The 26,125-nt window shown below is 40.9% G+C and overlaps 2 protein-coding genes across 3 annotated transcripts in view; one reads left to right on the top strand and one right to left on the bottom strand.

Annotated features, from left to right (window-relative positions):
* CHRM5 (cholinergic receptor muscarinic 5) overlaps positions 1-25,900 on the bottom strand; it is a 186,612-nt gene extending 160,712 nt beyond the window's left edge. Inside the window, exon 1 of one of the 2 annotated variants that reach the window (XM_073639002.1) lies at positions 24,771-25,900. In XM_073639002.1, coding sequence (XP_073495103.1) covers positions 24,771-24,895 — 125 coding nt within the window. In that variant the 5' untranslated portion in view covers positions 24,896-25,900. The remainder of the gene's footprint in view (positions 1-24,770) is intronic. The other variant, XM_073639003.1, reaches the window with a different exon arrangement.
* AVEN (apoptosis and caspase activation inhibitor) overlaps positions 1-26,125 on the top strand; it is a 542,539-nt gene that overhangs the window by 143,802 nt on the left and 372,612 nt on the right. The gene's annotated exons all lie outside the window — the stretch shown is intronic.

The following is a 26,125-nucleotide window of genomic DNA, read 5'->3' on the forward strand; positions in this document are numbered from 1 at the left end:
TGGTTTGTGCAAAGATCTCATTCTTCAAAAGCTTTTCTCTTATGACAGATTAAAGCTCAATTCACAAGGGCGCAGCTGGAAACAGCATCCTTTAAGAGAATGGTGCAGGGTAGGGAATGGGAGGAACAGCGAGGGCTATATAATTGTATTCAAAGCTGGAGAAAGGGCTAATACAAACGTATCTAGGACATTAGGTCAGATCTGTGAGCAGTGATAGATTCTCAAGTCATCCACTTTGCATCCTTTACATTTTCGGCGCTGCACCTGAACATGAACATGGCATGAACTGAAATATCTATCTATCTATCTATCTATCTATCTATCTATCTATCTATCTATCTATCTATCTATCTATCTATCTATCTATCTATCTATCTATCTATCTATCTATCTATATATTTATTTATATTAGTACAGACCAAAGGTTTGGACACACCTTCTCATTTAAAGATTTTTCTGTATTTTCATGACTGTGAAAATTGTACATTCACACTGAAGGCATCAAAACCTTGAATTAACACATGTGGAATTATATACTTAACAAAAAAGTGTGAAACAACTGAAAATATGTCTTATATTCTAGGTTCTTCAAAGTAGCCACCTTTTGCCTTGATGACTGCTTTGCACACTTTTGGCATTCTCTTGATGAGCTTCAAGAGGTAGTCACCGGAAGTGGTCTTCCAACAATCTTGAAGGAGTTCCCAGAGATGCTTAGCACTTGTTGGCCCTTTTGCCTTCACTCTGCGGTCCAGCTCACCCCAAACCATCTCGATTGGGTTCAGGTCTGGTGACTGTGGAGGCCAGCTCGTGCAGTGACAAAATTCAATCTCAGACAATTAAAGTCAGTAATGGGCGTAACCAGGATTATAACCATCAGTATATACACATATCAAGAGATAATTTGTGTCAAAACTAATTAGTTCTAAAAAGATATCAATAGTAATTGGTGAGTTGCACTACATGTTCACTATTTTATATATACATATTAGTATTCGAATAGTCATACCTGGTTTGTGGGACATGCACGTGTTTCAATAACTTTGGGCTCAATGGTCCTACTACTGGTGTGGTGCTCAACTCTGATGAAGGACGCACCGAAACTCGCGTCGGGGTGAGCGCCACACCAGTAGTAGGACCATTGAGCCCAAAGTTATTGAAACACGTGCATGTCCCACAAACCAGGTATGACTATTCGAATACTAATATGTATATATAAAATAGTGAACATGTAGTGCAACTCACCAATTACTATTGATATCTTTTTAGAACTAATTAGTTTTGACACAAATTATCTCTTGATATGTGTATATACTGATGGTTATAATCCTGGTTACGCCCATTACTGACTTTAATTGTCTGAGATTGAATTTTGTCACTGCACGAGCTGGGATGTACCATTGACATTCACAAGCATAGTTGAAGTTACTGTTATCTAGCTCTGGTGTCCTTTTTATACTTTATACATATAAAAATATTCAATTTTCTCTAATTGCAATATGGCATTACTATGTGTGTGTGCTCTCTTTTTCTTTGCAGCCATGTACCCTAATTGTCATAATAAAGGTCTTTTTTAATTAAACACTGTTGACCTCTTTGTCGGATTTATATATTGGTTGTTGTTTGTTTCCGATTGGTCTATCCAATTTAGTCAGCAGATGTACATCTTTGTATTATGTGGATAATTTGGGCCATTAAGAATATATATAAGCATAAATGTATATCATCTGCTTGTCCTTTGCAATTTTTTCTTAGGGTTATTAACGTGTCTAAGTAGTCTGACTACATAATGTCCCAACTGGGCTTATGACTCTTGAGTTCTGGTCACGATACCTCTGGCTGGCTCTGCCATTAGGCATTTGGACCATGAATGTGAAACTGGATTTATACTAATTTACAACAATGTTTTTTTTTTTTTAATTTGCATACCCTATAGCTCAAGTTAAAGGGGTGGTCTAGGCTTGGGGTTCAAGTCTGTTGTCACTCTACGTATGGATTCTTCGGTGCCTGCAGCAAGAGTGGGCGGGGGCGTCACCGTAAGTATGTGATTTGCATACATGGGGTCTCATGCTGACTAGACATGTGTGGCGTCTCTCTATACAAGTGAATTGAGTGAGGCTGGACACGTCTAGTCGTAATGTGGCCGGCACCATGAAAATCACATACGTGCGGTCACGTGACCACCCACTCCCGGCGCCAGCAGTGTAGAGTCCTGACAGCATACACTGTGCACGTTGTGAGTATTGTCAAGTCTGCAGTCACATAGAGCGACTGCAGACTTGAGCCCCAAGACAACTCCTCTAAAGCTGGAGCTTCACTTTAATCTTGCCTGTCAGAGTGTTTACATATCATCATTTTTCAAGGACTTATGACAGTGCAGGATATTTGTTTGTGTGTAAACTTGTATATGAATTATTAGATTTTGCTAGATATCCATATTTGAGCAATAATAACGGCAGCATCCATTATGCAAATCTCCTCCAACTGCATTCAAAGAGCGCTGATTGCAGCGTCAGATCAAATTTACTTCAAAACAGCTGGAAATCCCTTTTATACAGGCTCTTTGTACTTTGCTGGAAAATGAGGGCTTGTAGCTACGACGAGTCAGACTTTGGTGTAAAAAGAAATTAAAATGGTGGTCAGATGGTGAAGGAATGTAATATTCATATAAAGTAGTTGTCTTTGACTCCTCCACCGTCATCGCTGAAGGGAATTCAGTACATGGATCTAATGTAATAAATGTGATTTGAGTAAAGATTTTATTGATCCCTGTGGCAGATAAACTCTGTACAAAGTCATTTACTGCTACAATGAGATTTATTCATTATCACTGGGGAGCTAAGAGTAAAAGATCTATCTATTGATGTAGAAGCCTAAATCAATTATGTTTTGCAAAAGTTAGGCAAATCAATGCTCACTGTGACAGAAAATTTCGTCATAGTGCAGGATAGGTCTGTATAGGGGTTTAGACGCAAAATGATAGGCTCTTATTGGATTTTCACAAGCATTGGATCAATAAAAATTGGTTCCAAAGGTGGAAAAAGCCTCTAAAGGGAACTTATCAGATTTGTGTTGCTTGAATCACAGGCAGCGGGAATCAGACACTGGTTGTGAAATTGCAGATAGGTATGTTTTATTACACTGGCAGCCAGGTATGTTTTACCGTGAAACGTTGCTGCATTTATGAGTAAACATACTTAGAAAAGTCCATTGGGGATTATGGGCCCGATTCATCAAAGTCAGAATTCTAGCGTAAAAGCTTTCAAAAGTCACAACTCAGAGTTTCGCCTGAATTTTGTGACCTCTGGCGTTTTTCCGTCAGTATCACTCATATCCGAAATGGATGGAGCTGGGGCTGGATGGGAGCAAAACGACCGCCGCTCGTTAAATTCATGACATCATCTGACTACAGCACCCCCCCTCATTAAGACCATCGTGAACAATGCCGATCTTGATGAATTGGACCCTGTGTGTCTTGGCTAACTAGTCCAAACCCGATCCCTGGCTTTCCTCTTCCCGCCCTGTTCTACATGACTGACAGGTTTCGTCCTATGTGCGCACGTAGAGAGAGACCTCTGTAAGTCAACTGGAACGAGGCAGGAAGAAGCCGGCCATGGAACTAGTCTTCTGAAACATATGGGCAGATTCAGCAAAACTTTTTCACTACAAAAGTGGCATAAAAGCTTTGAAAGGTTGAACATTTTTTCGTGTAATGTGGAGTTGCGACTTTTGGTGTTTTAACGCCAATTTGTATTAGCTTTGCTGAAATAGGATGTGGCCAGCCGCACCTGTTGAATTCATCAAATGTGCTGGCGTTTTCTACTCCATAAATGCTACTCCAGCCACTGACTGGATTAGCATTTCTAGCGCTGCACACACCATTTAGCATAGGCACCAAATTCATTGTGTCGTGCACCTCTTAATGAATTCAGCGCCTTGTACTCTGTCAAGACGGACATAGAGTGAGCTTGCACTACGCCAGTCTTGATGAATCAACCCCATTGTCCCTGATTTGGCTTTTCTAAGAATGGTAACTCTAAAATGCAGCAGAGCTTCACAGTAAAGCATACCTTATGTTCAGACAGCAAGAATCCTGAAGACCGGTCCCCTTTTAAGGTATTTTTACATAGATGAGATGCGCTGCAGAGTTTCAGCCCTGAATATCTGCCACATATAAAAATTACAGCAAATAGGCTGTAATTATAACAATATTCATCTATATCTTATATAAAAATAATCTGCCTGGAAATTGTTCTGTGGTGCACAATCTAAATGCACAGGGTCTCGATGTATGCTGTCGATTTTCACTGAGGATTTAACATTTACCTCATCAGTGCCAATCAGTGGTGTGGGCGGGTTATACTGAGCTCGTCATTCAGAGAGCTGCTAGATCTGCAACAGAGAAAACTGTGATTTTTATCAAAACTGCAGCAAGCAGTCTAGTAAGTGACGCATTGCTTTAATCAGGGTCTCTGCCCCCTACATAATGCTGCTCTTAGAAGAGGAAATTCATGATCCTACCAGTCTCGATGTCCCCTTCAGCCTGAGTTTCAGCTGCTTCCAACGCCAAACAGAAATCTTCAACTCCATGCACCGTTCACACTGATCAGGTTCCTGCTTCCACATGGTTCTCTGCAGCTCCGACACACAGACTGCTCAGCTTTCCTAGCTGACCTGTGCCGTTTCCATTCAGAGAGACCACAGCACATCTCTATCAGCTACAGCTCACATCTTGGCTGGTCACTCTCCAGCTCCAGCACACTCAACTATGCTTCATCCAGCAGACTTACACCTAGTGAATACAGGCCCTTGTTCTAGTTAAAAACTAGGCAAATGCATCTAATCAAATCCTCCAGAGATAGGACTTAACTCTGTCCCACCTGGCTCTGCTAAAGCATTATGTGACCTCATCCTTAGGGGGTCATAGATATTTTTAATACTAAAGGGAATTTGTCAGCACACTCTTTTTATGTCATCTGAGAGCACCATGATTTAGGGACAGAGACACTGATTTCAGTGAAGTGTCACTTACTAGACTTGGTGTTGCTGTTTAAATAAAATCAGAACTTTATGAGCAGGATATTATAACTACAGGACTAGGTGTCTCGTGCCTCCTAGACAATTGTTCTGTGAAAACCCACCCCCTCCTCTAATTAACAGCTTTCTCTCAATGTAAAGTGTACACAGAAAGCGGACAATCCATGGTATGGGCGGGTTTATACAGGGCTCAGTATTCTGAGCTCTCCTACATCTACAGCAAAAAAACCTATGATTGTATCAAAATGACAAGATGCAGACCAGCTAGTGATATATCACTAAAATCAGGGTCTCTGCCCCTACGCCATGCCGCTCTCAGATTACATAGCAAAAAGCTGGTGACAGATACCCTTTAAATAAAAAGAAGAAAAGAATGGTTGGCAGCGGCTTGTGAAAGGTTACTTTTTAGCAGCAAGAACATTTTTAATGCTTTACAGGAAAAAAAAAAAAGGATCTGAAAAGTAATTGAAAACATTTGAGAAAGTAATGTAATTTATTTTTACTGCTGGATTTTATTCTTATTGACTACATAATCCCAGGTAGAGATTTACTTAAATATTTACGAAACCTGTGCACGTTTGCTTTATAACCACACATCTTTATATATTTCTACCCTCTCACTGTGTCAATGGGGGCTACGTGCCATGGGAAATTCTCATCACCCCAAATGCGATCACCAACTAATGAATTCTTTGCTTACAGACACAATCTAACCTTGTGCTACAAAAGTCATATTCTTCTTCTTCCTAGTGAAAGAACACCATGTTCCTCTGACTTTCTTTATGAAAGATAAGTATCACCTGCCAATCTGTTTAAATTCTTCCTACGTATTCTTCTTAATCCAGTATCTCGGGGGCTGTAACCTAATTTTAAAATTTAAATGAAAGATCTTTTCTAACATTTGCCATTGACAATTGAAATTGTGTGCAATGTGCCCCATTATTCCACAGCCTGCAACTTAAAGGAGCGATAATCGTGACTGTTTAATGCAATTCAAAGGGGCTCAATCCCTGATGCATAGTCTACCAAAACATCCTTATTTTGCTCGGTCATTCATTGATTAGTTCCCACCTTTATCAATAAATGATATATTTTTTTGAGTCCGTTGCTCCTAAGACTAAGAATTGGTTCACACATTACGTTTTTGCAGCAATTTTTCTTTCAGCAACCAAACTGCTCTCTTGGCAATAAAGACAATAATTTTTTCAGTGTTTTTGTAACGTTTTTTGGTGTGGATTACTTGTGTGATTTTTCTACAGTACATGTCTACTAAAGTTAGTTTTATTCACCAAAATTGCTCTAAAATGCTTAGTTGTGTTTTTGAACTTTTTTATTTCTTTCTATGGGTGATAAAATGCTGCAAACACGCTAAAAGGATTGACAGAGTTCTCAAATTATTAGGATAAAAAAAAACAAGTATGTGCATGAGATTTATGACATTTCATAGCTTTTCCTGGTACTGTAAAAAAACGCTTTTAATTTGCATTGGAATAAAAAAACGCAGCAAAGACGCAACATGTGAACACCTTGGTCATTAAGATAATGTCTTTCTTTGGTTTGACTGTAGCTGTAGTATAAATGGTGGATGGACTTTATTAGGATTTTATAGGTAATAAACCAACATACTGTCGTGTGAGAAAATGGTGAACATGAATGAAAACACTTAAAGGGAACCTGTCACGTCATTTGTCGATACTAAACTGCCCAAAATGTCTTATTAGTGATGCAGTGTGCATCACTAACATGGTGTTCTCAAGCACAGCGTCCCAGTATTCATGTCAAAAGCGGTTTCCTTTAATCCTGGTCTGTATGTCTAAACCAGATTCACTGCCTAACTTTTATACTGTGTATGCACAAACTAGAAGAGTGGTGTAATATTCTTTTCCAACCAAAGTACCTGTTTGTGAAAATTATGATCTTTTAAAGGGAAACTGTCAGCAGGTTATTGCTATGTATTCTGATGGCAGCATGATATAGGGGCAGAGACCATGTTTCCAGCGATGTATCACTTAGTTTACTGGGTGTAGAAGTTGTGATAAAATCCCCATTTTCTCAGCTGCAGATCTAGCAGGGCTCAGAATGCTATTTGCATAATTTTTTGGAAGATTTCCCTAATGATTGTAGTAATCTCAGGTTTATTGAACCGTAAACCATGTCTGGAAACCTGTAGAGACACGGGGGCAAAGAAACAATCATATTTGTTAACATTAATCTAATACTGGCTTTCGTCAGAATCGCTGGAGGGATCATTTACTGTTAATTTTCTGTCTTTTATAATGTAGTGACCGTCAAGGTGACCAGTTATAAATGTTTTAGGGACAAATGTATGTACATTAAATAAATACGGTGGATAATATGTATGGAGGCATGTGAGACATAACTCTGTGCCTGATCTCTGCCCTGAGTGTCCTGAATGTGAAAAAACTGCCTTTTATAAGTTTTATGGCCCGCAGACTGAAGTTTTATCCCAAACCTCAGATATTGCTGCACTTGCTCTGAATATCCCATAAGTTGCATAATGTAAACACTCCAGTTACCTTATTGTGGAGGTCTCTATTCTTTATTTTTAATCCATCACGAGGTCCATACAGTTATAACCTGTACTTGTTATTTTGTGCCATGCAAACTACTCAAATTTGAAGAATGTTGTAGCATGAAAGATGCCTGATTTATTTGAAATAATAGACTAATCTCTCCTTTGGAGACGCCATTGCCAATGGTTTTCAATATCCATTTGGATTGGCTGAAAAAAAAATATTTTTTTTCATTACATTAAAATTAGTGATGAGCGAGCGTGCTTGGATACCATGTTATCCGAGCATGCTCGGGTGTTATCCAAGTATCTCAGGTGTTCTCAAGTAATATGTTTGAGTTTCCGTGGCTGCATGTGTTGCGGGTGTTAGACAGCCTCAACACATGCAGGGATTGCCTAACAGGCAACCCCCGCATGTGTAGCAGCTGTCTAACAGCCACGAATCATGCAGCCGCGGGGACTCGAACATGTTACTCGAGCATGCTTGACATACTCTGATAACACTATATCCGAGCATGCTCGCTCATCACTAATTAAAATACAAACTCAACTACGACACTTTGACGTTGGTACAAATCTTTAAAGCAGGCCATAAACAGAATGATTATTATTAATGACGAAAATATTTTAGGATCATTGTTACTCTTTTGGCACTTCCATGGCTTAATCAGCAAGGACATGTATCGCTCATGCTTTAAAAATGATAACCATACGATGGCAGCATCTTTGGTGTGAGAAAAAACTTTCTATAACCTTTTCTCTATTATGAGTGGTCCACTGCGCTATCGCCCAATAATCGCCCTTTATACAGGCCATTTTCGGTTACTTGCCCTGTGTATATCTGGCAACATCAAAATTCTTCATAGGCATATATGAAGAAATTAGGTGAGGTAGGGTGAACCAATGTTCGGAAAGGGTCTTTGAAAATATGCATGGTCTGTGTTTCACGGACGTGTGAAACTGGCCTAAGATCATAATTGCCTTATAAAATTAGTTTTCTGTCTCAGATGTGGAACATCAGCAACCCAAATAGAAATCTACTAACCCACTATACCAAACTATATCACTGTGGCGTGGACTTGATACATCAGACAATGCATAGAAACACCTTCACCAATGATTTGACACTTACTACATAGATACAGGAACAAAACCAAGTTTATTACATATATACAAAAACAGTACTGAGCTTACTGCATAGATACGGGGACAGAACAGGCAGCTGTTACTACATATATGTTTTACTGGAACCTTATTCAATCCTTATCCATGTGCATCTATAATAATAAGCAATTCCCCACCCACCCATGGATGCAAAACGGAGTTCCCAGAGATGCTTAGCACTTGTTGGCCCTTTTGCCTTCACTCTGCGGTCCAGCTCACCCCAAACCATCTCGATTGGGTTCAGGTCTGGTGACTGTGGAGGCCAGGTCATCTGGCGTAGCACCCCATCACTCTCCTTCTTGGTCAAATAGCCCTTACACAGCCTGGAGGTGTGTTTGGGGTCATTGTCATGTTGAAAAATAAATGATGGTCCAACTAAACGCAAACCGGATGGAATAGCATGCCGCTGCAAGATGCTGTGGTAGCCATGCTGGTTCAGTATGCCTTCAATTTTGAATAGATCCCCAACAGTGTCACCAGCAAAGCACCCCCACACCATCACACCTCCTCCTCCATGCTTCACGGTGGGAACCAGGCATGTAGAGTCCATACGTTCACCTTTTCTGCGTCACACAAAGACACGGTGGTTGGAACCAAAGATCTCAAATTTGGACTCATCAAACCAAAGCACAGATTTCCACTGGTCTAAAGTCCATTCCTTGTGTTCTTTAGCCCAAACAAGTCTCTTCTGCTTGTTGCCTGTCCTTAGCAGTGGTTTCCCAGCAGCTATTTTACCATGAAGGCCTGCTGCACAAAGTCTCCTCTTAACAGTTGTTGAAGAGATGTGTCTGCTGCTAGAACTCTGTGTGGCATTGACCTGGTCTCTAATCTGAGCTGCTGTTAACCTGCGATTTCTGAGGCTGGTGACTTGGATAAACTTATCCTCAGAAGCAGAGGTGACTCTTGGTCTTCCTTTCCTGGGGCGGTCCTCATGTGAGCCAGTTTCTTTGTAGCGCTTGATGGTTTTTGCAACTGCACTTGGGGACACTTTCAAAGTTTGCCCAATTTTTCGGACTGACTGACCTTCATTTCTTAAAGTAATGATGGCCACTCGTTTTTCTTGCCATAATACAAATTCTAACAGTCTATTCAGTAGGACTATCAGCTGTGTATCCACCTGACTTCTGCACAACACAACTGATGGTCCCAACCCCATTTATAAGGCAAGAAATCCCACTTATTAAACCTGACAGGGTACACCTGTGAAGTGAAAACCATTTCCGGTGACTACCCCTTGAAGCTCATCAAGAGAATGCCAAGAGTGTGCAAAGCAGTCATCAAAGCAAAAGGTGGCTACTTTCAAGAACCTAGAATATAAGACATATTTTCAGTTGTTTCACACTTTTTTGTTAAGTATATAATTCCACATGTGTTAATTCATAGTTTTGGTGCCTTCAGTGTGAATGTACAATTTTCATAGTTATGAAAATACAGAAAAATCTTTAAATGAGGTGTGTCCAAACTTTTGGTCTGTACTGTGTATATGTATGTATGTATGTATGTATGTGTGTGTGTATATATTTATATTTATATATATATATACAGTCATATGAAAAAGTTTGGGCACCCCTATTAATCTTAAGCTTAATGTTCTATAAAAATTGGTGTTTTTGCAACAGCTATTTCAGTTTGATATATGTAATAACTGTTGGATACAGTAATGTTTCTGCCTTGAAATGAGGTTCATTGTACTAACAGAAAATGTGCAATCTGCATTCAAACAAAATTTGACAGGTGCATAAGTATGGGCACCTCACCAGAAAAGTGACATTAATATTTAGTAGATCCTCCTTTTGCAAAAATAACAGCCTCTAGTCGCTTCCTGTAGCTTTTAATGAGTTCCTGGATCCTGGATGAAGGTATTTTTGACCATTCCTCTTTACAAAACAATTCCAGTTCAGTTAAGTTTGATGGTCGCCGAGCATGGACAGCCCTCTTCAAATGATCCCACAGATGTTCAATGATATTCAGGTCTGGGGACTGGGATGGCCATTCCAGAACATTGTAGTTGTTCCTCTGCATGAATGCCTGAGTAGATTTGGAGCAGTGTTTTGGATCATTGTCTTGCTGAAAGATCCATCCACTTTGTAACTTCATATTTATCACTGATTCTTGAACACTATTGTCAAGAATCTGCTGATACTGAGTGGAATCCATGCGTCCCTCAACTTTAACAAGATTCCCAGTGCCAGCATTGACCACACAGCCCCAAAGCATGATGGAACCTCCACCAAATTTTACTGTGGGTAGCAAGTGTTTTTCTTGGAATGCTGTGTTTTTTTGCCACCATGCATAACGCCTTTTTGTATGACCAAATAACTCAATCTTGATTTCATCAGTCCACAGGACCTTCTTCCAAAAAGAAATTGGCTTCTCCAAATGTGCTTTTGCATACCTCAGCCAACTCTGTTTGTGGCGTGCTTGCAGAAACGGCTTCTTTCGCATCACTCTCCCATACAGCTTCTCCTTGTGCAAAGTGCCTTGTATAGTTGACCGATGCACAGTGACACCATCTGCAGCAAGTTGATGCTGCAGCTCTCTGGAGGTGGTCTGAGGATTGTCCTTGACTGATCTCACCATTCTTCTTCTCTGCCTTTCTGATGTTTTTCTTGGCCTGCCACTTCTGGCCTTAACAAGAACTGTCCCTGTGTTCTTCTATTTCCTTACTATGTTCCTCAGAGTGGAAACTGACAGGTTAAATCTCTGAGACAGCTTTTTGTATGCTTCCCCTGAACAACTATATTGAATAATCTTTGTTTTCAGATCATTTGACAGTTGTTTTGAGGAGCACATGATGCCACTCTTCAGAGGAGATTCAAACAGGAGAACAACTTGCAAGTGGCCACTTTAAGTAGCTTTTCTCATGATTGCATACACCTGGCTATAAAGTTCAAAGCTCCATGAGGTTACAAAACCAAAAAAAGTGCTTTAGTAAGTCAGTAAAAAGTAGGTAGGAGTATTTAAAACAAGAAAATGATAAGGGTGCCCATACTTATGCACCTTTCAAATTTTGTTTGAATGCAGATTGCACATTTTCTGTTAGTACAATAAACCTCATTTCAAGGCAGAAACATTACTGTGTCCAACAGTTATTACATATATCAAACTGAAATAGCTGTTGCAAAAACACCAATTTTTATAAAACATTAAGCTTAAGATTAATAGGGGTGCCCAAACTTTTTCATATGACTGTATATATATATATATATATATATATATATATATATATATATATATATATATATATATATATATATATATATATATATATATATATATATATATATATATATATATATATATATATATATAATATAGTTCTGAAAAAACAATTGTGCTTGATGGTTACCCAATAGTGATGAGCGAGCGTGCTCGTTTAACCCTTTCGCCGAGCACGCTTGGGTGCTTCCCAAGTATCTTCGGCGTGCTTGTATATTATGTTCCAGTCCCTGCATCTGCATGATTTTTGGCTGTTAGTCAGCCTCAACACATGCCGGGATTGCCTGTTTGTTAGGGAATCATCACATGTGTTGAGGCTGTCTAACAGCCATAAATCATACAGCCAGCAGGGACTCGAACATAATATACGAGTACGCCGAAGCTACTCGGAAAGCACCTGAGCGTGCTCGGTGAAAGGGTTATACAAGCACTCTCGCTCCTCACTATTACCCACCCTAAAAATATGACTGCATCATAGATCCAAAAAAATCTATAAATATAATATTGTGCAGAATGCAAAAATGAACCCCAAAAAATCAATATAACTCGCCTTGGTTTCAATTGGGAGTAATGAGATAAGAAAGAAACACTGATAGCGCTCCTTTTCTCCTCTGTCACTAGGGAATTCCCTTACCGTCACCCACCCTTGATGGTAGGTGCAGTTTATCACTGTATTGCACCTGTACTGCCTTCACTTCTTTTCATGGGGGCTTGTGAGCAGGTATTGGTAAGTATGGCCCTATATATATATATATATATATATATATATATATATATATATATATATATATATATATATATATATATATATATATATATATATATATATATATATATATATATATATATAATATATTTTATGTTTTTTGGATTTAATGTCTTTCACTGAATTTGGAGAATGCCTCTTTAGGATATTGCATCTAACTGTATGTCACAGGAGGAAGGCAGTACCTCCGAATAAGCAGAAGACAGGATTACAGCGGAAAACACAGTGGCTTTATTTATTTATTTTCCTTGTGAATGTAATTACACATACCCCTTAATTGAGGAGATTGGTGGAAGTCCCTCCGGCCAAGACATCCAACCATGATTTTGATTACATCTCTGATTAGCATGAGTAACCCTTCATCTAGGATCCTTTTCTATGTGATGCAGAACAAAACACCCTAGAGAATATTGACCCATCACCCATTCTTACCAACGATGTAGGAAATTGCCTTGTATTTCATATACCTGCTACTCCAGCCGAGTGCTGGTAATAACTGTGTCTGTCCGCCGGATCAAGCAGGAGGTCAGCGCGGAATGTCAGGAAGCTGCCTTTGTGCGGCTGGATATTCTCACTAATCATTCCTCGGTGGTATAATAAAAGACCCGGACCTTCTTAATAAATAAAATTACAAAGCACACAAAGTACAGAGAGCTAAGATAAAATCATCTCCATTCATTATGAGAAGCACATCCTTTAAATGTCATGCATTATCTTCTCCCCAGTGGTTAGCATGCCGATACCCTCACATAACACAGATCTCAATTAGGGGAAAGTTTCATTTTAATAAACCAATAAAAACAATATCTCTCTAATTGTCAAGAATAACAAGCGGACAATACAGTCTGCTTTAGGATAAAGCTTTATAATTATTGTAGAATATTTGATGCATTTAGATCACCTTTATTTTTAAATAGACTTTGTAAAAAGAAATAAAAAGTTAAAAATGGGCTCTACACAATGGACAATTATCACCTCTCCACCTAACTTCCAGATCGATGGGGCCCAATACCGCTGGGCCACCCAATTATTAATCGACTCTGTGAGGAGAGCGTTGAATGGCACCACAGTCTCTAGCACATGCCTTTACTTCATCCGTTGTCTATGGGGTTGTTGGAAACAGACAACCGATATAATCAGCTTTCACTGTCAGTCCCATAGACATTGAATTGAGCAGAACCGCTCTATTCTTGTTTTGCAGGGAGGAGGAATAGGGGACTTGGGATCCCCCTTCTAGTGATTGATGGGAGTCCCAGTGGTCAGAAAGTGATAAGTTAAATAGCAACAGCACTTTGTAAAATCTTTTCTTAAATTAATAGTACAGGATAGTGGAATAAACTTTGTAAAATATCAAGGAAATCTTGTTTATCCAAGTACTACTTCTTCCCCTCCCCAATGCCTCCTGAACTCACCAACAATGGGGTAAAAAAGAAACTTAATTAAGCTTAAAACAAGATAGACATCCAGTACAGTGAGGTGTCAGGTTACACCTCCTATTATTCTCTGAGGAGCAGAGGGAGATATAGACAGATCCTGATAAGCTTTCAAACAAGTCTTTTACCTCATCCCAGAGCTGGATTCACATCTACACTGCTCAGTAAAGTGACATTCACGCATCTGTGTTTATTTTTACATTTGGGTGAAACGGACCTTTTTTTTTTCTTGTGTCATCTGCTTTGCCTCTGTTTTGAAACTTTTTTTTTTCCTCATCCGTATTTAAAACCGAAGAATGTCTGAACATTTATTTGTCCGCTTACTCTTAAAGATAGATCCGTGAAAAAATGGATGAAACACTGATAGAACCCTAAAGTAAAAAGAATGCTTTCCGTGTGAACAATCGTTAGTGTTCCTTAGCACACTTACACAAGATTATGCTGTTTAAACCCAGCCCATTTTCACACTTTGCTGCCACTATCATGACAAAACCACACTTTTTTGCTGCAATTTGCAAAAAATGTATGAATAAAATATTGCGGTTTTACTGGAATCATAGCAATAAAACACATCGCAACCAGAATGTGCATAAACAGCCTTATACTTTTTTTTACTTTTTATATTCCACACCTGGATTTTGCTTAAAAAAAACAACAGATCTTTAATGTGTGGCCTCACCCTGAGACGTCTAGATTTTGGTAACCGAAAGGAAAGCTTTAGAGTATTTTCTCACACTTACAACCATGATCTTATTGTCTGCTGTTTATAGAAAGTGATGATGAAAATAATATAAAACTAAGTAAAATATGGAATATTTGAGATTTTAACATTGCAGCTCTTTGTGGCAATCAGCTCCCCTCTGTCCTCCATAATTGTAAAGGTGATGTAAAATTGTGCTATACCTTCTCCATACTGTGATCTCCTCCATACACAGGGATAAAGGTTAAGGTGCAGTTATTTGTGCCACAATGTGCATGTATACAATTCATTAGATTTATAATTTCATAGAATCCTTAGTGAAAACAAGTAATTGTTCAGTAATAATGCTTATATAAAACTTTATAACTGACCCTCTCCCATAATGGCTAAATAAAATACTTAATAACTAGGACAGGACAAATCAGGGACTTAAGTTGCTACAGGACCTGTATATAGTGCCTCTGAAAGACAAATTAGTACCGCTGAATACTACAGGATGGTTTTAGTTTGCTGATGGGACTGTCTTTTGTAGAAAGGTTCACTTTCTCCAGTGTGCCAGCCTGTTAAAGGGAATCTGTGTCAAGGTTTTTGCCACCTAATCTGAGCTCAGCATAATAAAGGGGCAGGGACCCAGATTACAGTGATGCGTCACTTACTGGGCTGCTTGTTGTAGTTTTGATAAAATCAACATTTTTTCGGCAGGGGATTATCACTGGAGGACTAGTAAACCTGTAGCCCAACCACGCCCCCACCTCCTGATTGGTAGCTTTCTGCCTATGCACAGTGTATACAGAAAGCAGCCAATCAGTGGTATGGGCCGGGTTATACACAGCTCAGTATTCAGGGAACTGCTAGATATGCAGCAGATAAAATGCTGATTTTATCAAAACTGCAGCAAGCAGCCCAGTAAGTGATGCATCGCTGGAATCAAGGTCTGTGCCCCTACATCATGCTGTTCTCAGATGGGGTAGAAAAAAATCTGGTGACAGATTCCCTTCAAAAATAGCCCTGGATGTATGAATGTATTTATTTTTTCCCTTCTGTTGGTTTGTATCTAATTTATGGCTCCAATAGTAATATTAGATTTTACTTGGCAACCAGAGGCAATGACCGAATCAGCCTGACAGTTTGTCTGACAGCGGAGGTAAATGACTAGCAAACTTACATACTCATCCACCGGCTTCTCCACGATCTCAGGAAATTGCATGTGACAATTGCTAAGTTCAGATGAATTGTGTTTGTGACTTGTTCCTTGTCTGTCTTCCCATAATATGCAGCCATCAGCATGCCGGCAGAGAGAGCCAGCCGCGGAGATGTCAGTGGAACACCTACTGAAAATAATGGCACCTCCAGGGGATTCATGTTAAAACTGATTTCAGATGTCACCACTTTTGCCTGGTGTAATATGACAGTACAATGTATATTATGGGATTGTTGCTCACCCCCGGGAGCGGAATCTCTTTGGACCTCAAGCACTTTGCTATGATCCTAGTATGTCTGCTCTTTTTTTCACTTTGCATCAATTCGTACTGTGTAGCAATGAGTGAAGACACTTTCTTTCCAATGCAGAAAGATGTCCATAGATTTTGTGACAAGTCGTAACCCTGGGAATTTGTAGGTTGACCCAATTGGACATCCTCTATATACAGTACATCAATATGAAGAGTAGATCTTAAGAGAACGTGTCAGACAATCATTTCCGTGTATGGCCTGCTGACGTGATCTCCTAATACATTGTAATAGAAAGCTGAGACGGTAAATGATTTCCTGGTTGATTGGAGACACTATGTCTGAACGTATCCAAGTCTGGACATAAAGAAAATAACCAATATCTTCAGCCATTAGGACAAGATTCCAGCAAAGCTATTAAGATGCAGTTTTGTTTTTCTACAGAGATGTTTGCTGCCTGATAAAAGTAGCACTGGCCTAGAATAACAAGCTGTCTACAGTAATGAAGGCTGAGCTCTAACTAATCCTGGACGCTGATTGGTCTTATTTGGCCGGACAAATAGAACATCTCCATTGATTGTGAGCCATGTCTGAATTACTGGTCTTCTCTACTGGGATGCTCAGTCGCTTTCTTGTGTGTGTGTGTGTGTGTGTGTGTGTGTGTGTGTGTGTGTGTGTGTGTGTATATGTATATAGATAGATATACCTTATATTTCTTCTCGTGTGTTACATTGCCTTAGTATTACACCATATGCTGCCTGTGTATTGTACCTCCACCGTACTGTGCCTGTGTATTTTACCACCACCGTACGCTGCTTGTGTATTGTACCGCCACTGTACGCTGCTTGTGTATTGTACCGCCACCGTACGCTGCTTGTGTATTGTACCGCCACCGTACGCTGCTTGTGTATAGTACCGCCACCGTACGCTGCTTGTGTATAGTACCACCACCGTACACTGCCTGTGTATTGTACCGCCACCGTACGCTGCCTGTGTATAGTACCACCTCCGTACGCTGCTTGTGTATTGTACCGCCACCGTACGCTGCCTGTGTATTGTACTGCCACCGTACGCTGCCTGTGTATAGTACCACCACGTACACTGCCTGTGTATTGTACCGCCACCGTACGCTGCCTGTGTATTGTACCGCCACCGTACGCTGCCTGTGTATAGTACCGCCACCGTACGCTGCTTGTGTATAGTACCACCACCGTACGCTGCCTGTGTATTGTACCGCCACCGTACGCTGCCTGTGTATAGTACCACCACCGTACGCTGCCTGTGTATAGTACCACCACCGTACGCTGCTTGTGTATTGTACCGCCACCGTACGCTGCCTGTGTATAGTACCACCACCGTACGCTGCCTGTGTATTGTACCGCCACCGTACGCTGCCTGTGTATTGTACCGGCACCGTACACTGCCTGTGTATTGTACCGCCACCGTACGCTGCCTGTGTATTGTACCACCACCGTACGCTGCCTGTGTATTGTACCACCACCTTACGCTGCCTGTGTATTGTACCACCACCGTACGCTGCCTGTGTATTGTACCACCACCGTACGCTGCCCGTGTATTGTACCGCCACCGTACGCTGCCTGTGTATGATAAACCAATTCTATGTGTATATAAACTTTATCACCGCATTTGCTACCTTTTGCATCTTCTATCCACTGCCTGCTGCATATATTGGATGGGCACAGCTGACAGTATGAGGGCTCACAAGGGTTGGTGCTCCCCCGCCCTACTGAATGGCGGTGCTCTCTAGTTATGCCGCCATCCGAGTCCCTGCCCCTGGGGCTGCACTTATTTACCATTTACAAATTGCAGAAAGCTGGTTGACTACCCCTCTATCCCCACTATAATAGCTGGTATTGTTGGTTGTCAGTCTGAGGAAAACAACAAAAAAATAAAGGCATTTTCCAGTTCCTAGAATGAAAAGCCGATGAGGAAGATTACTCAAAACTGTCTAGAAGATGAGCGGACTGTGCAGCCCATAGCAACTAATGACCGGGGTGGCTTATAGAGCAGGAAACAAGATGAAAACTGCACTCGGATTTTTCTATTTGACGATTTTATAAATGACTCCACAATATAATAGAAAATATTAAAAGGGTTGTCCTGTCTCAATTATTAACCTATTGGTTGAGAAACATAAAGAATAATAAACTGAGCTATTACTCACCGTCCCTGCGTTCAGCCATGCCTCTCTGGCACTGCTAGGGTCTTTGATTGGCTGCAGTGCTGTTGACATGTCGTCACTGCAGCAGTCTATCACTGAGATCAGTGGCTCTGCCAAAGTGGGCAGCATGAGCCTCTGAGCTCAATGATTGTCTGCAGTGTTGTCGACGTGATGTTATCACTGCAGCCCATCAGCAAAGACAAGAGCAGGGGCAGAGAGGCATCGGTGGAGCCAGGGAGAGCGACTAGAAGTTCATTTTAATTATTTTCTACGTCTCTCATCCTAACGGGAAATATAGAGCGACTCCTTTAATTCTCATCATGCAGACATTCCCATAGCCGACCAGCAGGGATCTGGCGTGCTGCAATGTGGGAATGAAAAGGGGAATACTGCTTATATATTTATTCGTTTTGGCACTTGCAGCTTTAGGCCTTTTATGAAAGTGGGTACGGAAAGTATTCAGACCCCTTTTAAATTTTTCACTCTTGGTTTCATTGCAGCCATTTGGTAAATTCTAAAAAGTTCATTTTTTTCTCATTAAAGTACACTCTGCACCCCACCTCGACTGAAAAAAAAAACAAATGTAGAAATTTTTGCAAATTTATTAAATAAGAAAAACTGAAATATCACATGGTCATAAGTATTCAGACTCTTTGCTCAGACACTCGTATTTAAGTCACATGCTGTCCATTTCCTTGTGATCCTCCTTGAGATGGTTCTACTCCTTCATTGGAGTCCAGCTGTGTTTAATTAAACTGATAAGACTTGATTTGTAAAGGCACGCACCTGTCTATATAAGACCTCACAGCTCACAGTGCATGTCAGACTAAATGAGAATCATGAGCTCAAAGGAACTGCCCAAGGAGCTCAGAGGTAGAATTGTGGCAAGGCACAGATGTGGCCAAGGATACAAAAGAATTTCAGCATTACTCAAGGTTCCTAAGAGCACAGTGGCCTCCATAATCCTTAAATGGAAGAAGTTTGGGACCACCAGAAGTCTTCCTAGACCTGGCCTTCCAGCCAAACTGAGCAATCGTGGGAGAAGAGCCTTGGTGAGAGAGGTAAAGAAGAACCCCAATATCACTGTGGCTGAGCTCCAGAGATGCAGTAGAGAGATAGGAGAAAGTTGACTTTGTGGAACTATCACTGCAGCCCTCCACCAGTCGAACCTTTATGGCAGAACGGAAGCCTCGCCTCAGTGCAAGACATATGAAAGCCTGCATAGAGTTTGCTCAGAAACACAAGAAGGACTCCCAGAATATGAGAAATAAGATTCTCTGGTCTGATGAGACGAAGATGGAACTTTTTGGTGATAATTCCAAGCGTTATGTGTGGAGAAAACCAGCCACTGCTCATCACCTGCCGAATACAATCCCAACAGTGAAACATGGTGGTGGCAGCATCATGCTATGGGATGTTTTTCATCTGCAGGGACAGGACGACTGGTTGCAATTGAAGGAAACATGAATGCGGCCAAGTACAGAGATATCCTGGATGAAAACCTCTTCCAGAGTGCTCTGGACCTCAGACTTGGCTGAAGGTTCACCTTCCAACAAGACAATGACCCTAAGCACACAGCTAAAATAACAAAAGGGTGGCTTCAGAACAACTCTGTGACCATTCTTGACTGGCCCAGCCAGAGCCCTGACCTAAACCCAATTGAGCATCTCTGGAGAGACCTGAAAATGGCTGTCCACCAACGTTCACCTTCCAACCTGACAGAACTGGAGAGGATCTGCAAGGAAGAATGGCAGAGGATCCCCAAATCCAGGTGTGAAAAACTTGTATTGTTCCCCAGTAGACTCATAGCTGTACTAGCTCAAAAGGGTGCTTCTACTCAATACTGAGCAAAGGATCTGAATACTTATGACCATCTGATATTTCAGTTTTTCTTTTTTAATAAATTTGCAAAAATTTCTACATTTCTGTTTTTTTTCAGTCAAGATGGGGTGCAGAGTGTACTTTAATGAGAAAAAAATGAACTTTTAGAATTTACCAAATGGCTTCAATGAAACAAAGAGTGAAATAATAATAATCTTTATTTTTTATATAGCGCTAACATATTCCACAGCACTTTACATACATTATCGTTGCTGTCCCCATCGGGGCTCACAATCTAGATTCCAAATCAGTATGTCTTTGGAGTGTGGGAGGAAACCGAGAACACGGAGGAAACCCACACAAACACAGGGAGAACATACAAACTCCTTGCAGATGTTGTCCTTGGTGGGATTTGAACCCAGGACCCCAGCGCTGCAAGGCTGCAGTGCTAACCACTGTGCCACCGTGCCGCCCGATCTTTCCTTAGGCCTTTATGCACTAGCCAAATGTTACATTAGATCCTTATGCACTGGCCAAATGTTTTCATAGGCCCCTATGCACTAGCCAAATGTTACCATAGGCCCTTATGCACTAAACAAATGTTACCATAGGCCCTTATGCGTTAGCCAAATGTTTCCATAGGCCCTTATGCAGTAGCCAAATATTTCCATAGGCCCCTATGTACTAGCCAAATGTTTCCATAGGCCCTTATGCAGTAGCCAAATCTTTCCTTAGGCCTTTATGCACTAGCCAAATGTTTCATTAGATCCTTTATGCACTAGCCAAATGTTTCCATAGGCCCTTATGCAGTAGCCAAATCTTTCCTTAGGCCTTTATGCACTAGCCAAATGTTTCATTAGATCCTTTATGCACTAGCCAAATGTTTCCATAGGCCCTTATGACTAGCCAAATGTTTCCATAGGCCCTTATGACTAGCCAAATGTTTCCATAGGCCCTTATGACTAGCCAAATGTTTCCATAGGCCCTTATGACTAGCCAAATGTTTCCATAGGCCCTTATGCAGTAGCCAAATCTTTCCTTAGGCCTTTATGCACTAGCCAAATGTTTCATTAGATCCTTATGACTAGCCAAATGTTTCATTAGATCCTTATGACTAGCCAAATGTTACCATAGGCCCTTATGCACTAGCCAAATGTTTCCATAGGCCCTTATGCACTAGCCAAATGTTTCCACAGGCCCTTGTGACTAGCCAAATGTTACCATAGGCTCTTATGACTAGCCAAATGTTACCATAGGCCCTTATGCACTAGCCAAATGTTTCCATAGGCCCTTATGCACTAGCCAAATGTTTCCACAGGCCCTTGTGACTAGCCAAATGTTACCATAGGCTCTTATGACTAGCCAAATGTTTCCATAGGCCCTTATGCACTAGCCAAATGTTTCCATAGGCCCTTATTCAGTAGGCAAATGTTTCCTTAGGCCCCCATGCTCTAGCCAAATGTTCCCATACGACCCTATGCATCCAGTATATGCCAAAGGAGAGTCCCCCTGGCATTTGCTATCCAGTATAGAAAACCATGGTTTGTCACACTTTCCTATAAAGAGGGACATAGTAAAAGGTGTAGATGGTGCAGTATACGTTTTACAGCTTGAGTCAATGGCCAACGTATGGTACAGTTTGTGTCACACATCAGAGGTATAGAGCCTGTGGTGGAGCCTGACATTCAATCTCTGGTTACGAAAAAAATTAAACTGCAATTAAATTACTCTGTATATTAACAACATTTCCAAGGACTTACATTTCTGGATAATTTTCATTTTGGGAAGAAATCCTTTTTTTAAAAAATAAAAATAAAAATTTTGATATCCGAGTACAGATAATTGGGTGGAAGCTTGTGTAGCCATGGACACCTCAAGAAGTGGAATGGATAAGTTATTTTTTTTCCTGGGAATGTAGGGAATACCGAGCCTCTATATTTTCACGTAGGATATATTAAAAAGCCCAGACGTTATAGACGTGACATCACTTCCAGCATTTATTAACTCCTCCTAACCAACATCTGCGGCAACTGTCTGGAAAGAGCATCGCAGCAACAGGTTCTCCTCGCATGAGGAGAGAGACGTCTACAGAGCAGACATAACCTTTACCACTTGACATTGATTATTGAGAGCTTAATATGAATCTTTCTCAGGCGTGGAAGGGATAATGCTATCTATGAAGCAGAACTTGCCAGCTAAATCCGTACGAGTACTCACTTATAACATCTAGACTAGGCATTATTTCTTTCTATGAATATACATTATTTTCCAGCTAAGCTCGTGATTTGACACAACATATCATGATGTCACCTGCTTTTACATAGGACTGCAGGTAAACCTTAGAGTTTACACGACGCAGAAATACTGGACGCATCCTGTAGTTACCTATTGTGGAGTGTTACCCAGCGATCCATACGTGTGTGATATACAGTTCCTCCCGACATAATTGGAATAATATAGCCCCGCTCGCTTTATCATGCCAGTAACCTACATACAATTCTAATGAATTTGCATTTTGCTTTTGAAGCTCCATCCATATCTGCTCATTATTGTCGTCCACAGCCAAGTTCTAGCACAGTCTCATGCTGAAAATGATTTTCCCTAATGATCTCTTTGACAAAAAGGGGGAACATTTACAAAGCAACCGTGCCTGACTTTACAGGATCAGTGTTTGCAGGACCATTGTGACCTGCGCCCCGTCCATCTGTCACCCAAGACCTACCACTATGCCCTGCTGCTCGAAAGCATGATACAACCACTGTCCTTGCTATTGTGTGTAGATGCATTGGAGCTGAATTTGTCTTTTAACCTTGAGGTTGTCTCATGCCCTCTCCCCAGGCCAACCTATTATAGGTTTTCCTGCAAAAAAAAAAACACGTGAGATCATGATATTACCATGAGATCCACCAAATTGCAAACTCTAATATGCAACATCTGACCAAGTCAGTCCTTCGATATGTGAATCCCAGCAGACAAACTAAATGGTATCTATTGGGATCCCAGAATGTAGTGTCACATTCACTTTTTATATATGGGTTGAAAACCAAAGCACAGGATGTAAAACAGCCTTGGGATGTGTGCATCATTGGAAGACTATCTGCATGATTGGACGTCATACACTCCCCGTCCTTTGCCGCACATAGGATATGCACATGGAGTTGCCTGGTATTTGGATCACTGTAACGTCACGAGCATATTCTCCTGGGAAGCTCCACCGGGGTCAGATAGTAATCTCTGCCTGGGTGCAGTGTATGGATGGCATCACCCCGCAGCTGCCAGCCCTTGCCTACATGCTTTTAACATCTTCATTAAAATTTTAAACGGGGAAGGAAAGTCTCCAGTCATCAAGCCAAAAAGCTTCAGAGCCCCGTCTTCCAGAACAGAGAGAACACTCTGCTGACCCTGACTCTGCCACAGCTTCTTTCTCTACACAGATCTCTAACTTGTAGCAGGTCCAATTATATGTAAATCTTGATAACTATTCCATAATAACACCCAATATCAGTACTCTTGGGGTAAAGACCCCCGACAATCCTTCTATGTTAACCATTAACTAGTGCATTCCATACCAACCAGTATTGTCTCTGCTGGATTATAAATAGGACGTAGCCATGTTGTCACCTTGATGCATTACAAGGGAATGGGTCCCATATTATATTACCATAATACTTTCCCCTCTTATCCATAACTGGAAAATAAGACTTCAGTCACTTGCTCTGCCTTGGACTACGTTCACACAACCTTATTTTCATGCAAAAGAGTGACATTACCCCGACAGCACTCGGACCAATGCCATTCAATAGGGACGTTCTCCTGACCATTTTTGCACACAGACCAATGGTCCACTTGAAATAAATTGCAGCGTACAGCAGTCTTTTCCTTATTTCACATAAGACTTATTCGCAAGAAAGAATCGGACCCCATGCGAATGATCTGTACGGTACAGCATCTGATTTTTATGGACATGTTGCCGCTATTAACCTAGGAAACTGATTTTGGTCTTGGAAATTTTATTCACTCTTGGTGTATAGAAGCGAATGCCATACAGATGACAATACAGATGAAAAATCTGCCAAAATTTGGATGATTTTTTTTATATGCTCATGTGAACTTAGCCTTAGGGTCACCTGGTCAGACACTTCTTGGATTGACCCACTATATATATGGACAATGAGAAGTGAAGAAAAATACAGAATATGGCCAAACTCACATTTATAAGTTTCCAGAAAAAATCTGAAACAAAACGTATTTCCTTTTCTGAAGAGAAAGTGTTAAGGGAGTAGAGTCCCTGCCTGCTGTGTGCAGTTTAACAAATCCAATAAGCTCGCAGCTATTCACATAGCCAGATGTGCCGGCTGATACCTTATTTGCTTTTTGATATAACACTTTGCCTACAATCGTAGTGATTCGGATACCTACTACCCCAGCCTCTCACCAAGCAAACGACCGAGTAGGGAAAGAAAACTTACCCTAAAGGATGCAGATTGCAGTGCATTTGTCTTGGTCCTGACAGCGGGGGCAGAGATGTTGCAGGTAGGCTGCGAGTTCTCACAATGGCTCCTGTCCAATTACTCTCTATCCTTGTCCTCAGCATCCCACTCCTTGGACTTACATATTCTCTGTTTTAGGATCTTGTTAATAAATTTGTCTTTTGTGGGTTTTTGTTTTCTTTTCTTTTTCCTTGGAGTTTCCACAAAGATATATCCTGTGTGAACGAAAAGCCTCCTTGCTGTCAGCAGCGCTCTAAATCCATAGTATTTCCCGAGGAATCTCAGCTCTGCTCGTGAGCTTGTAATAAAGGGAGAAGTAGTGACCCTACATAATCATCTTCAGAAGACATTAAAATTTGATCGCCCTGGATTCTCCAGCTCTCCTTCTCTCGCTCTCACTCCTTACCTGTAGGAACCAGTTCAAGGTGCATCAAACTGTAAAGGCTGCAGGTCTAGCAAGGAAAGGGTTATATGGGGAAGACGCATCCGTCACAAGATTTCCCACATTGTCGTAGGTTTGGCCACAGTTCTTCTTAAACTTTTCCCACATTCTTCAAGCTTTTGTTTTTCCTTCTTTTCGTTTCTTCCAGGCGGACGCTGCTCCTCTTCTCTCTCTCTCTTTTTTCTTGAAGGTGTAGGTGGGCAAATCCCTGAAAAGCTGTAATGGTGCTGACAGTCATGTGGACAATACCAGGCAGAAGACACAGACAAGTGTGTAAGAGACGCTATTCACTGTGAGGATCCAGTGACAGCCTGCCGCTTCCATACATAATAAAACCACTAATTACTTTTCCTGACGGACAGCAGCTTAGGAACATTGCAGGAATGAGCAGCCAATATGATGTCTGATAGGTCCTCTGTGACTGATCTGCCTTTCCTTGGAGACGTGAACATTGCACGAAGCTGCGGCTCTCCCATTCCACCAGGTAGACTGTGCACAAGTCATTTTTGACACCCACTCGAGTGTTTTTGTTGGTTGAGGTGGAGGGAGGGTCACAAGCAGGCTTATTTCACACTGAACCATTTCCAGCTTCTCCACCGCACAGCATCTCGGAGGATGCAAGCACTTAATTCATTTGTGGAACCTATGCTTTTTCTAAAGAGCCGTTCTATAATTATAACTACTACGTTTATGGAAAATCGTGTCAAGAAACTATTGACCGTCGGTAGCCGAAAATATCACATTTTAATTATTCCTTCCTTTTATAAGGAAGGAAAAACAAATAATAGGTTTCTGTATTGCTCCAGAGCGTAACCCGGCATCCGTTTATTGCTGCTTTGTGTAAACGGAATATTAGAAAAAAAGATTTCCTTGCGTATCGACCGATCGCTTA

This window comes from Phyllobates terribilis, unplaced genomic scaffold (genome assembly GCF_046119375.1).
Source record: "Phyllobates terribilis strain yellow unplaced genomic scaffold, ASM4611937v1 Scaffold_7__3_contigs__length_470593459, whole genome shotgun sequence".
NCBI lineage: Eukaryota > Metazoa > Chordata > Amphibia > Anura > Dendrobatidae > Phyllobates > Phyllobates terribilis.